At 41.2% G+C, this 14,438-nt stretch overlaps 1 protein-coding gene across 1 annotated transcript; it reads left to right on the top strand.

Moving 5' to 3' along the window:
* The first annotated feature begins 750 nt into the window (after positions 1-750).
* Positions 751-13,070, top strand: LOC104084117 (mitochondrial ornithine transporter 1-like). The gene is made up of 6 exons (XM_009587843.1): positions 751-869; positions 4,868-5,126; positions 9,770-9,907; positions 10,244-10,413; positions 11,435-11,593; positions 12,495-13,070. Exons 1-6 carry the CDS (start codon positions 815-817, stop codon positions 12,617-12,619), a joined length of 906 nt encoding a protein of 301 aa, XP_009586138.1. The 5' UTR covers positions 751-814; the 3' UTR covers positions 12,620-13,070.
* The last annotated feature ends 1,368 nt before the right edge of the window (positions 13,071-14,438 follow it).

Genomic DNA, 14,438 nt, shown 5'->3' with positions numbered 1-14,438 from the left:
CAAGCTTGTTTTAACTGCTCGCCCAGTGAAAGTACCTTGCTGCAAACTTGAGAACTGAATTCATTTGAATGTTTTCTTTGAAAGTGTCACCTTTGTATTTCTGCTTTCCAGCTGCCTTCCTGAGAGATGAGGTGTAGTTTTTATTTATAATATGCCGGGGGGGGCGGAATTTGCACTGGGAACGTGACAGCCAGACACAATTCTAGATGTTTATATTCATTCTTTTTCCACTCATACCTTTTGAGAGCCATGTAGAAGTACCTGATGTGTCTGTATGATCATGAATACAGTTTTCTTACCTTCTGTTCACCATGAGGAGAGCAATTCTCTGTTTTGCTTTATAGGTGGGAAGCTGAGACAGGGGGGAAATATTCCTGCCAGCTAGCCTTAGACACCTGATGGAGACTATGCTTCTGTAATCAATAGAAAGGTAATGCTCAATACTGTTCCTTGGAGGTATTCTTCGCTTTTGTTTGAGAGGTCCAGGGAGACTAGAAGCTGGAAAAACCAAGTAATCTGAAGCTAGGCAGTGATACTCCAGAGGACTTGCCTAATGCAGCAAAACTAGTCAGTCAAAATACAAATAAGCTACATCTCAGTCCGGGGGACAAGCATTTTCTGTCTCTAAACAGTTTAGAACAAGCTAAATGGAAGAGTGGAAGTGAAAGCATTCGTGTGATGCTTTTGACTGTCAGAGTTATTGTTGTAAATCATGTATGCTTAATCTTTCTCTTCCCTCAGGAGACAAGTATCTCGACACCTGCCAGGAAACGGGAGACTTCACTCTGAAGTAACTGATAAACAAGTGTGAAGCATGAGGATCAACTCTGCTATTCAGGCTGCTATTGACCTCACAGCAGGAGCTGCAGGTAATGCTGGAGAGAACTTAATTGCACAAAACTTCTGAGGGACAGTTTTAATAGCTTTGACAAATGTAAAAGCAGTTTCCTGTTGCTATAAAAAGCCTCGCCTTCAGTATTTTAAGGATATGGAGGTGAAGCAGCTAACCTCAGCCGGTGTTGTAACTGCATCACTATTGCTCCTCCCTGGTGAAACCCCTGCAGACAGTGAAGGTGTAACCCTTATTTCAGGCTAATAATTTTCCAAAAGGAGGTTTAAGTTTCTGTGTTAATTCTCACGCTTACATGAGTTTAAGAATCAGTCACAAGTAGAGTTTTGGAATGAACTCACACAGTGTGTGAGTGATTGAGGTGCTGCTTTTGTCACAGGAACCCTCTCTAATCAAAATGGGCAAGAGGCTATCTGAAGGGTTATTGGCTCAGACAACATCCCGGTGTGAGTCTTTTTAAAAGCTGGGAAGCTCAGTAGTAGGACTGATGACGATGAATTCACTTATCTGAAGGGTTATTGGCTCAGACAACATCCCGGTGTGAGTCTTTTTAAAAGCTGGGAAGCTCAGTAGTAGGACTGATGACAATGAATTCACAGACTAACTTCCACTTCAGTCTAGTCTGTGCTATAAAGTTTCGCTGGACCAGTTGTGACAGTCACAAATGTGGAAACAGTTGCATTGTTTCGCTGTTGGTAATGTCCATGGGTGAGGGACGAATCAGTTTTTAACTCTACCAGGGAAAAGGGGTCTTTTTGACATTTCTAAGCTGACAATGTTTATACAGAAAAGGTGGAAGGAAAGATTTGTCTAATGTACTGTTGTAACCAGTTAAACAATTTCATGGTTTTTCTTTCCCATACAATAGCTATTACAGTTAGTCCTTTTATGACGGTGTTAATGCTGTGAATGTGACAGTATTAATGGTGTTAAGTGCATTCAAGGGTAGTTATTTGCAGTCATTTGTCAGAGTGGAGTTAACCTTAGTGCAGTGAGAAAGCAAGGGTGACAGATAACGAGTCCAATGTGGTACCTTCGTAAAGCATTTCAAGGGCCACCATATTTTGCCCAGTGAATACCTGCTTTGTTAGCCTTTTGCAAAATATCTTATTGAGTAGAAAACATCCTCTTTCCCGCAAGGAATTCCTTCATTGCCTTAGGAAAAATATGTTTCTGTTAGCCTGTTCATTCTCCTTGGTTTTTGGGTCCTCGGTAAAGTATAGCGATTATATCTGCTCTATTTCCCAAAGTAGCAACTTAGTATCTGCGTAGTTCTTGATGGTTTTGTTCGGTAAAGTATAGCGATTATATCTGCTCTGTTTCCCAAAGTAGCAACTTAGTATCTGTGTAGTTCTTGATGGTTTTGCGGGTGGTCCCAGGTGCTTAAATAGGAGGTGTGATTGCTTTCCTTCCTGGTACTTCAACTCAGGAATGCTGCTGTTGACATCCAGGGCAATGGAGCACTCTGGCTTAGGAAGTTGTCTTTCTGAGTTGAAGCCTGGTGTGTCTCATCTTGGCTACTACAAGAGCTGGAAACTAGCCTTAGCTTAGAAATCCATTGCTTGGTGATACTGTTGCATGCCCACATTCAGGCTAACAGGGCATGCACTTGAGCTTTGCCTGGTTTTTGGCAGTAGAGCTTAGAGGATCTTAGAACTAATTATGCTGTTTTCTTCTCTGGTATAGTTCTCCTTCCTTCAGATAAGATGAAGGAATTCAGACCTTTTCCAACATGACTTCAGTAATCCTAAATCATTGTTCTTGTTCTTTTTCTTTGCTACTTCTGTTGTAATAGATAGTTTTACTAGTATTTGTTTTCCATATTCTTTCCACATACTTGCTTTGTATTGCCTGTGTTCATTGGTAGTGTTCATTTCTCTGTTACATATGTCTCTGCACCCTTTAGAAAGTGTATTTATCTAGGCAAACAGCTAGTTTCTCCAGCAAATGTGTAACCTGGTTTTACCTTCCTCTCCAGATACAGTCTTGGCTAACTGATAAGTAATGACATACTGGGGCAAGTAAATTCTGAACAAGAATAAATAAGTCATTTAGCTGCCTGTGGGTCATAGTCCTTTGCTTCGGATCTGAGCAACCTCTAATCACTTCTTCGATTAAGTAGGACTCTTTTCCCCACTGTTCCCATGTTGTTATTAGGACCACATTTGTCTAAACATTCAAGCAGGGCTGACTTTTTTGGCTTTCTAGTTTGTTTTGGTTTTATTGTTGTTTTTTTAGACTCTTTACTGCTGGCTGGGAAAGTTATTTTTTTCTTTAATATTTTAGATATTAACTGGGACTCTTGGTCTTTCCTTGAGGCTTACAAAGTTCATTGCTGTAGTTTACTGGGCTTCTTGTGCCACCTCCAATGACAGTGTAAGGAGAGCCCTGTCTTTTTTCGGAACAGCCATTCACAGTCAACTCCCAATTTTTCATCTTTGCATTCCCAAGACCATTCCTGGTTTTCTTGGACTTCTTCCAGCAGCCATTATTTTACTACATGTGGATGGTTTAGGTCTACCTTTGCACAGGAACCTAGCATCTGTCTTGTAGATTAATATCTACCTGACTTGCCTGCAAGTAGCATTGGCTGAGCCTTTCCAGCTCTGCTTTTCATCTGAGGCTTATGTGGATGTTACTGGTCTGTTACTTCTCTCCTTGGTTATCCCTCCTAGAGCAAGAAGCTCTTCATGCTTCCTTGCATGATTTGCTCTGAAGCTTTTAATGATCCATCTGGCTGAGAATGAGGTTTTATGGGAGCTAGGGTCTTAAGTTCCTCTTAAAGACCTGGAGTACCTCTTTGCAGAGGAGCAACAACAATGTAACACAAATGTGTTTGCAAAGAGTAAAATCGATTGAAAATCACCCTGCTTAAACAAATACTTCCTTACTTTTCTACTCCCCACTTAGAAGAAAAATAACTAATCTTAATTGGATTCACACATTTGTTTCTATTTCAGTTTCTTTACATTATCTGCATTTACAGATAATTATTTCAGTTTCATAGCTGAAAAAACCATCTTGTTAACTCTCCCTCTTTAAGGTATATGCATGTCAACTGTGCTTTGGTTAAAGATCAGCTTCTGGTTTAGGATGGTTCTTCTCTCTTGCTAAAAAAGCGAAACCATAAAGTTTATATAAGGTACACCTATCATATGCTTCCTGGTAGGTATTGGCTCCTAATAGATCGCTGTCAGTGTACACTGGTATTTCTTACTGAAAAAGGGTAACGCTAGCTCTTTCTGCAGACTACTGAATTGAGTTAGATTTTGTGAAAGAACACTATGCTGTGGGCAAAGTGGTTATTGATGACATTGATGGAAATATCTCACAAATTTTCAGGGTATTGACCTTGCAGTTTAGTTTGGAAAAGATAACACGTTGAGAAACTTTGCCCTTTTGCCCTTTTTCAGCTTATCCTGGATGCTTTCTTCCAGTATGTGGGAATAAATGTAAATAAGAATCATCTGGAGCTTTGAAGTAGAGTCTTGTGTTATCGATTTATAATGCATCATCAGTTTTAGCACTCTCTCAGCAGTGTTCCTCTTGTCCTGGGGGAATCTTTGTCTCACTTGATTACAAATCTTTCATTTTTTTGTTATTGTTGAAACGTAAAATCAGATGGCTTCTGAACCACTGCATTAATAAGCAAGGGAAAATGTTGCTTACCTCATTAACACAAGTGACCTGATTGCAGAACAATACCTCTAATTCAGTCCCCGTTTATGTAAGTGAACTGATTCATTTAGATGCTTGCTTTTAGTAAGGTAAAGAAATTTTTTATGAGAATCAAGCTGTTACTGCTCTTATGCATGATTTTTTTTTTTTTTCTTCAGGTAACTAAATGCACCACTGACAATTGATGCCCTTGTGCTAAAACCAGTGCAGTTATCTTTTCCTGCAGAGAATTCTTTCATCTTTGCTTTCTGCGTGATTTTCCTAATAGTGCTGTTTGTGTATAGGTGTTTCAGTTGTGTTAACCTTCAGCCAGCCTCTTAACTTCCACTGCTTGTTTAGGTGGGACAGCATGCGTGGTGACTGGCCAGCCCTTTGACACCGCAAAGGTGAAGATGCAGACGTTCCCTGACATGTACAAAGGAATTGTTGACTGTTTTGTGAAAACCTATAAGCAAGTGGGGTTTCGAGGTTTCTACAAGGGAACCACACCAGCGCTTGTAGCCAACATCGCAGAGAACTCCGTTCTGTTCATGTGCTATGGATTTTGCCAGCAAATTGTGAGAAGAATTGTTGGAGTAGACAGGAAAACAAAGCTCAGGTTGGTAATAGAAATCTGTTTCATATTTTAAAATAAATAAATAAAAAGTCATGCAATTGCTATTTGCAAATACTGTATTGTCAGGGTGCAACTGATGTCCCAGGCCCCCCTCTGTCAGTATGCAGTGTAGTAAGTTTTGGAATATAGGCCTTTGTTCTAGGATATGGTGTCTAGCTACAACAGAGCCACCTACTTGTCACTGCAACTGGCTGGTTTAGATAATCACAACTTAATTGGAATATTCAAGACCTGGAACATCTTACCAAAGGGAATGAGCATTGCAATACCTGAAAGTTGGTATTCCCTTGATCTCTAGGTTGTTCTGATTTTGGAGGGGGGAGGTAATGGTTCCTCTTACAGGGAGGCATACTAAGGGGAAAGGACACTTTTCTAATATTGCCTTGCTTTTTAAATTTATTTAAGTTTCAAAAGCTTGAATATAATGGTGGTTAGACTGAGGGTCTAATTTTGCACAGTGTGTTGTCTACAGTACTGGCAATAAGTGGTTGCCTAAGGAATGAGAAAGAAGAGAAAAAGTGTTTAATATTTACTCTGAGTCCTCTGCCAGGCTGTGTTCTTAGTTCAAAGGATTTCTTGAGCCTGGTGTGATCCAGTCAGTGACTTTGGATCTCTTTTGAAGCACTTGTCCGGTCTTCCCTCAAATTCTTGTAAGTTCCTTGCATCTGCAGTACATTTTGGCAGGGAGTTCTGCAGGTGATAGTCATTAATTCTGTAACTGGAAGAGGCAGTTGGTCCTTAGGTACTGTCTCTATGCCACTTGGGATTTTATAGACCTCTATCCATTGTTCTGTGCTCCTTTTCCCCACCTGAGTCTTTTCCTAGGTGTAAAGATGCCAGCACTCCTAGTCAGTGAGCACTCGGGAGCTGTTCTTTAACTGTCCTTGTTGCCTTTCTCTGAAACTCTTGTAATTCTAATGCGTCTGGGTTTGAGCTCATGAGACCAGAGTGGTGCAGAGTATTCAGGATGTGAACAAGTCATGGATTTATGCACTGGCATAACGATCATAATCTCTTTCTAGCTAGGATGGCTTTTCTCCAGGTGCATCACTTTAGAGCTGTCAGTGGTCCAGCAGAGTCTCAGTGTGCCTAACTGTTACGCGTTTCTCAAGGTATGTCTTCTGTGCAGCACTGAGAGTAGCTGCATCTTCTCCATCCTTGTGCTACCCCACAGTGTCTAAAAGAGTTCTCATACTGTCCTAACTCCATTCATTCAAAGAGTAACGCAAGGTTAACCACATTCAGCTTTTTATTAATAGCTTTGTTCTGCCTCTGTCACGTCTGTCTCCAAGTGGAAGTAGCTGAGGAGGCCATGATTCTGCATTTGAGATCTCTGACATGACATGGATAGCTACCTAAGTGCAAGACAAGTATCTAAAAGTGGCATTGCATCAGGTGTTCTCCTGTTACATGTTAAGATGTGCTCTATCTTAAGACTGAGGCCTGTTATGAGGGAATATGAAGCGATGAAGAAACTTACATTAATTGCTCTCTACTTGCATTCTCTTTCACTCTTTTCTGGCAGTTGAGACCTCTCAGCTGAGACAGAATTGTTTCCACCTTTTTTGTTGCTTTCTTAGATCAGGGATTTTCTGCTTGCTCAGCTTACAGACCCCTTATCTTTTTCTACCCACTAAAATGTAGGAGGTAGGCCTACCAACAGCATGCTTGGCTTCTTAACAATCTTTTGTGATCCTCCTGGGAGGTAGACCACAGACTTGCAGAGGTCCTAGGATCATCTCTTCAAGTGACTGAGACAGCATGTTTAGGCTGTATGTAGGGGAGGTAGCACAGGAAACTTTCAAACAGTATACGTAGGTGTACTACTCCACATCTTTGGAGTAGGATACAGAATAGGAATGTAATTTGAATATGTAGCAATAGCAAGTGCCTCTGACATCTTACCCTTCTTTCCTTGGTCAGGTACTGGTACTTTTCAGACCCAGGATGACTGTTTAATTCATTGTTGATTGAAGAGCAAATAGTGTGACTGCATGGCTCTACAAGGACAAAACACTAAAGGATTTAAGTTTACTTGAAAGATTTCTCCCTTGGTGCTGCTCCCTTGGTGTCTTCATCTGGATCATTGTGGGGGCATCTTATGAGGTGCATGTATGAGAGAATTGTATTGACGTGGTCTGCAGTGGTGCCGACCCTGAGTACGTGTGGTCTGTCCAGGATGTCTCCACCCATTCTCATTGTGGAAGAGTCGAGAAGCATTTGTAGTGTTCTGTAGGGGAGGGAAGAAACCCTGATGAGGTGGCTGTCCTCCAGACATGACAAGTAAAGAACTGTAATTACCTTCATTCCCTCTGCTGTTTAAAAACTGTCATACTGTCTTAGTGCAAAGGAGAAAATGCGTGAAGTCGCAAACAGAGGTGAACCTGACCTTTTTTCTTACCCATATCTAAGCAATTGCTTGTCACTTTTTTCATTTTTTTATAGTGTTTGAGATTTCTCAAAACCAGCTATAATAGTTTGGCTTTGCTTTAAGTAATACCTTTAAATGGCTTGGAAATAAACTTGCCTAGCCTGCCTGTGTTTAGGGATACCCTGGTCAGTGTGTGAAGCCTTGCAAAACAGTTACAAGGACAGTTACAAAACAACACTTTTTCCGGTTAAAGGAATACGTGCCACTGATGCATGAGTCAAAACCAAAACAAATGGAGAGAGGAATGCTAAATTCCATTAGTCCTTTAACATCCATTTAGTCCAACCAAACTGATTTCATTCCATGCTAAAGTCTAAGCTGAGACAACCAAATGGAAAGAGAAGTGCTAAATTCCATTTGTCTTTAAATGCCTATTTAGTCCAACCAAACTGATTTTGTTCTTTGCCAAAGTCTAAACTGAGAGAACTATTATCCTTGTTCACCTTAGTTTGACTTTCTCGGTACGTGACTAGTCATCTTCAGTAGGTTAGTTTCTTTGAAAAACAAGTTAAATGCCTTTTATAGAAGAAGCAGCAGTGTAAGAGTAGAGGATTCTTGCTCCTGTGCTGTGTGATCAAAACTCTCCCACCCAGAAAAAATACTGAATTAGGCGTTTTGAGTTGAGAGGGCACTTGAACAGGATTCAAGGCTTATCACTTCTGCAATGAGGTTCACTATATTAAAGACCAAAGCCTAAACAGTGGGTGTAGTTGAATTTTTTTGTGTGTAGAATTAAACATCAACACGCAAAAGTAGAAAAGATCTGAATTATGGCTAAATCTAGTCCTTTATATACATGTGTCAGAATTCTTTTCAGGTCTGATAGCGTCTGGTTTTTTTCTCCCCTGAAGAAGAAAGGATCTTGTGCACCCTTCAGTGCATAGTTTTAAGGGACTACTTCCATATTTTCTTATCCTAATATGTAACTTTTCTGCCTGGCTCTAGCTCATAGCTTAATGACTGCAGGGCTCAGCCACATACTGTATTTTTAACTCTGCCTTGCTCTGTCTTGAGCTTTATTGGGTTGCATCTCAGATCCCTGTTAAGCCAAGCTTTGTGTGCTGTAAGTGGGTTGTGTGATCAGTGTTGCCATTTATTTACTGCATATTATTCTGTTGCTGTTCTGCAGCCAGTTACTGATTTCTTCCACTTTGACAGTTCTTGTCACTGCCATATCTGAATATGTCACAAGCTTTGCTTCATGTCACAACTTTAGTTCCATGATGCTTTTGTAAGGTGAAAAGTTGTAGCTTTGATCTCTGGTACTATAGGTGTATAAAACTGCTGGGCACAGGGCAAACATCTCCCTTGTATGTAAAAAATTTCTGTGCAGCAGTGAGGTCAGTCTCCACTGTGCTGACTCCCCAGGCTCTGAAGGAAGAGAGAATCTCCACTTGTTGTGTGCTATTGTGCAGCTCCTGTCCAACACACCAATGTCTGTAGGAGCCAGTTTAAAGTGTGTCATAAAGCAGTACGATCCTGGAGTACCAACCTTGAGTCCTGGCAGTTAGCAGCCCGGACTTTGTGATATGCGTAATATCACCACACAGTAAGTCCCAGTTTTGGAATACTGTGAGTCAATGCAGATTACAGTGATGTCCTGTTCAGTGGTGTGGTTTACATTTGTCTGTGCTATCTCAGATTCACATGGTTGCATTCATGGCAGCACATCCGTAGAAAGACTGTAGTGGTCCATTGTGCCTTGGTTTCAGATTTCTAGCATCTTCCACTGAAAACCTGTATTAATACTGGTAAGGTGAATTTGAGAACACTGATGTCTATATGAGGTGGTTATTGTTCCTATTCTCTTTGAGGACGTAACTACTACCCAAAAGCTGCCCAGTAAAACAAGTCTACGGAAATTTTTATAAAAGCCAAGAAGAGGAAGATTTGATAGTGTTTATTCTGCTGGAATCACTGAAGTATAGCAAGAAGGTTAAAGGTTGCAATATATCTTCTCAGGTGTCAAAAAGGATGTATTTGAGTTGCATATGAAGATGGGATGAGCTAGGTTTTTCATCTCCCTGGTTGAAGTAACTGCCCTTTCCCTTTGAGACTCTTTCCTCCAAGGCTATCCGTCAGTTTTTCTTGATGATATTTAAAAGTACAGGTTCAGGAAGCTGATTGCTGGTGCAGTGGCTTGACTGCACTGAAGGTAAGTGCCCAAATACCTCCTGCAGTTTCTCTCTTGCAGTGATCTGCAGAACGCTGCTGCAGGCTCCTTTGCCTCTGCCTTTGCCACCCTTGTCCTCTGTCCCACAGAGCTGGTGAAGTGCCGGCTGCAGGCCATGCATGAAATGCAGTTGTCAGGAAAGATAATCCAGGGACACAAGTAAGTATACGCTCTGCCCAGTATCTCTGAAACCCTTTTTATGTGTATTTATTATTTTTAATTCTGATTTGGCTCAGTGTGACATTTGTAGTGCACTGTTAACCAGAGACGAGTTGTGGCTGGGAGGGTTGCAGCCTGGAGGTCTTTCAGGCACTAGTAAAGCTACTGGGTGCCCAGTGAAGGGCTCCTGGCAGGATCTTGTTCCAAGTCTTACTTGAGTCCTGTTGTCTACACAATGGATCTAACCTTTAATTGTAGCTGCAGTTGCTTATTGTTCTGTAACCTTCTTATTATCTGGCTATTAAGCATCACTAACTGGATCAACCTCTCTATCAGTACAGTTTGGTCAGTAGTGAAGGGTGTTATTCAAAAGGATGGTCCCCTTGGATTTTACCGTGGCCTGTCAAGCACTTTGCTGCGGGAAGTCCCAGGCTATTTCTTCTTCTTTGGAGGGTATGAACTGAGCCGGACATTCTTCGCCTCTGGGAGATCAAAAGATGAATTAGGTATGGTGCCCCTTTTTCCAGGTGGATTCTAGCATGCTGTCGTGGGGGACATGAGAGGGAGATATGCTAATAATGCACAGCAGTTGTAAAATACATGTAAAACGAAGGAAACTGGACATACAGAATATGGAGGTCTGCATTTTGTGTATATATAGTAATGAATTACTGAAGTGACCACTTTCCAGTGGAGCAGGATGTATTGTAGATGGAGAATAAATACAGTGAGCTAATAGTAATATTACAAAACTACTTAAATATCTGACTCTACAGTGTAACGCAACTGAACTACTTCATTTCAGCAGCTGTGTAGAGCGATTTTGACGGCTTTAGCTGTATTCTATTGAACTATATGTTCTAGTGTATGCCGAAATGTATGCTGACCATTAGTTGTCATTACAATGATAGTAAGAGAACACTGAGACTGAAAATTAGACATGAAGAAAATGAGGAGATGCCAGAATAAAGATTGCTTGTCTCCTGTTGAAAGACTGCACAATCATACTTTGTCTTGCTGGGAGTTAGGATTTCAGCTGCATGCATTCTGGTCTTTGTTGTTGCAAAATGTTTATAAACGTCTAATCTGAAACACAAAATGAGGTTGCATCATGAAAAATGACTGATCACAAAGTAATTTCACTGTACCAAATAAATCTCTGTAAGTGATTAGTGACACTATGTGATGTCACTCTAAACCATTTCACAATTAGCATTGGAAAGTGATTACAAGTGTGAAAGGAGGAGTTAATTTAGTTAATACAGTCAAAACAGAATTCCGAGTTATGCTTTTTTTAGCATGGCCAATGATCTAAGAGGCACTCCTTACAACCTTTGAGCTTCTGGTTAGACTTGCAACTTACCAGTGGCTTAAAATTAACTTCAGGGTTTGTGGGGGAGCAGAAACTGTTCTTTTGTCATAAGCAGGTTCCTCTGTGTTCTCTTTGACTTCTGTAGATGAAATAATGTGATATTTATGTCAGTGAATATTTTGTGGTGTGTATAAAAGCTTATTTCTTAACTTTAGGTCCCATTCCTTTGCTCCTAAGCGGAGGTTTTGGAGGCAGCTGTCTGTGGATTGCTGTGTATCCTGTGGACTGTGTCAAATCTAGAATTCAGGTGCTTTCAATGGCTGGAAAACAGACAGGCTTTATGGGAACATTTGTAACTGTTGTGAGAACTGAAGGTGAGTATGCAGCATCTGTAGGGCTGCAGGTTGAAATCTATACCCTCCAATACCAAAAATTGCTTAAGAAATTGAGTCCACTGATAATGTGCTAGAGACAGACAAACAGGTAATATTGATGCTTCTTGTGGTCTGGAAAGCTTGGATTCTAGAAATTGAGACCTACTGCATCTGCCATGCCTCTTGGTTCAGGAGACAATTCACTTAAAGCTAACAAAAGCTCAGTATGCATTAAAAGCAGATAAAGGAATGAGCTCCATTACCCATGACCAAACCTATACATGAAAATTGAAGGAACCGGTTAAGTTCAGTACAGAATTTTCCTTCATCTCTAGAATTTAATATATGACTGACTGAGGGTTGTTTGATAAATCAGTCCTATCTAGCCTGGTAACTTGGGGCATCTACCTAGTGTCTCATCTCTGGAAAAGGCCTGCACCAGGCACTTCAGAAGATGGTGTAAGAATGTATGTGGCAGCAGATATGAATCCTGGGCCTGTTACTAGGGAAGATACTCATCAGAGCGGGAGTCTGTTTTGGGGCACAGTTCCAACATAGTCCTGCTGTTGTTTCTGTCCCCTTGCCAGCTGTGGTACAGCTGCTGTGAACTGTATCCTCAGGTGACCAAGGTAGTCTTCAGAAGACTGTGTCATACCTGAGATAAGCTTCTAACATAAGCACTTAAATGGCTAAACTCATGTTACAACTCTAGATACTCCTTCTATATCAATATCCAGTAACACTGGATAGTTAGCTGCTATACCAGTGAGTTCAGCTCTCTGTGTGTGCACGCCCCTCTAAGCAGAAGCATTACTTCAGTATCCTTCGAAGGTAAAAGCATAGTGGTTGATGCAGATAGGCATTTTAATAAATTGCTAACTGGCTCTGATTTCATTTCCAGGTGTACTTGCCTTGTATTCTGGACTAAAGCCAACTATGATCCGAGCATTCCTGGCCAATGGGGCACTGTTCCTTGCCTATGAGTACAGCCGGAAACTTATGATGAAACAAATAGATTCTTACTGATACCTTCTAGAAGACGGAGAACAAAAGGTTGTTTAAGGATCATTTAAATAAATGATGAAAAACCTGTAGATCACATCATGGTCTGAGCAGGGCCAAATCAGTGACCTAATTTTAGGAACTCAACTTCAGTTTAGGATTTGTAATCTTTTAAATTCAGGTGATTTTATAGACATGTGTACATGCTGCTTGAATTGGACTAGCAGAACTGTCTCCATCTTGCAGATTCTGCCCTAGGTACATTGCATGTCATAAATGTATTTTCCTGACCTGTAATGGTGCTAAAAAGAATTATGTTGACCTGTTGGGTTTAATGTAACATGCAGCAGTAGGCTGTGATTTCTTTAAGGCAAAACACTGTTTTAAAATCTTGCTGTGGTGGTTAACTTTTCCAGTTGTTGCTGGCAGGCATCTGACTCAAAATAACCAGTCCTGTCTAATCTTGCTGAGTATGACTGACTTCCACATATCCCTCAGCTAGACTGCTGTCCTTCTCCAGCTCCCTTCTGCTCTGTGACTTTCCAAAGTCATGGTAATTGGTGTCTGACTTGTGTACTCTGTCCCAGTGGATGGGCCTATAGAAGTATAGAAGAGGGAGCACACTCCCTACATTGTACGATGTAGAACTGAGATTATGCCTGCATTTGAGTTAAAAACATATAGTTACTGGGTTTAAGGAGTCCATGTAGCATTTGTAACAAGTGGATGGTAGCATTTTATTATTTTCTAAATCCTTCCAAGAAGTGCTGGAGTACACTTAACGTATAAACACTTAATGTAAGGGAGACTGCTGGAAATAGCTGCTGGCTCAGAGCACAGAATTGTAACTTTGTGCAGGCTCCTGTTTGTGTCACCTTGATATGAATGAATGTATGTGCTTGAAGGACAGGAAGCTGAAGAGGAGCAGAAAGCCAGAACTGAGTTCTTAAAGACAACTGACACTGTGGTCTCTGTGGTGTAGCACTCACCTACTTGGGCTGGAGTCCTGCCACTTGCTATGTTTCTTCAGCTGAGTGGAAAAAGCTCGTATGACTGGATAGTTCATATCACCTTCAGACCTGGAAGGCATGCCTGCTTGGTCATGTTACTTGATTAAACATGCAGTTAGTCAGTATTATCCAAAATGATGCAATAACACCTATTTCTAGATGCCACTTTTCTTCTTGAAGTAGGATGTTCTTTATACAAGCATGCTCTGCCTTGTAAGAAGCAGCTACTGCTTATCCTGGGAGAAGGCAAAACAGGTCTCAGAGTAACACAATTCATGACTTGGGCCCGGAGCTGTACAGAGGGATGTTGCCTCCATGCTGAAGTGACAACTCACCCTTGTGGAAGGCACAGACAAGCTGCTGGGATTAGCAGAGCTCTTTTACCCACCAATATCATCAGAGCTACATCATGGTTAGCAACTTGTCACAGCAACCACAACTTGTGAGTGACTGACAACAGTCACAGCTGGAACAGCTCAGTTTTGCATGTTACAGCTTCCATTTCAGACCCCAGAAGCAGGAAGAAGCTTTAGGCATAGCTGAAAGCATCTCAATACCTGCTGCCTTTTGCAGTGTAGCCAGGATGCACTCAGACAGGCTATTCCACTGTACTGTTGCAGCCTCTTTGATGAAAGGAGATTGCTGCAGTTGCACAAACTCTTCTTGCTTCCCCCAGCCTTCACATACAGCTGGAATTGTTCATCTCCCTTTCATATACCCTTGAGAAAAAGCAGTTACAAGCAGGGCATAGCTGAAGAATCTTCAGTGTCTGTTGCATCAATTGACCTTGATTGACTGGTACACTAGGGGCAGTAATACTGTACATTGTCAGT

The sequence above is a fragment of the Fulmarus glacialis genome, unplaced genomic scaffold, assembly GCF_000690835.1.
Source record: "Fulmarus glacialis isolate BGI_N327 unplaced genomic scaffold, ASM69083v1 scaffold9551, whole genome shotgun sequence".
NCBI lineage: Eukaryota > Metazoa > Chordata > Aves > Procellariiformes > Procellariidae > Fulmarus > Fulmarus glacialis.
Note: the sequence above shows the minus strand (reverse complement) of the source record. Positions and strands in the feature narration are given on the sequence as shown.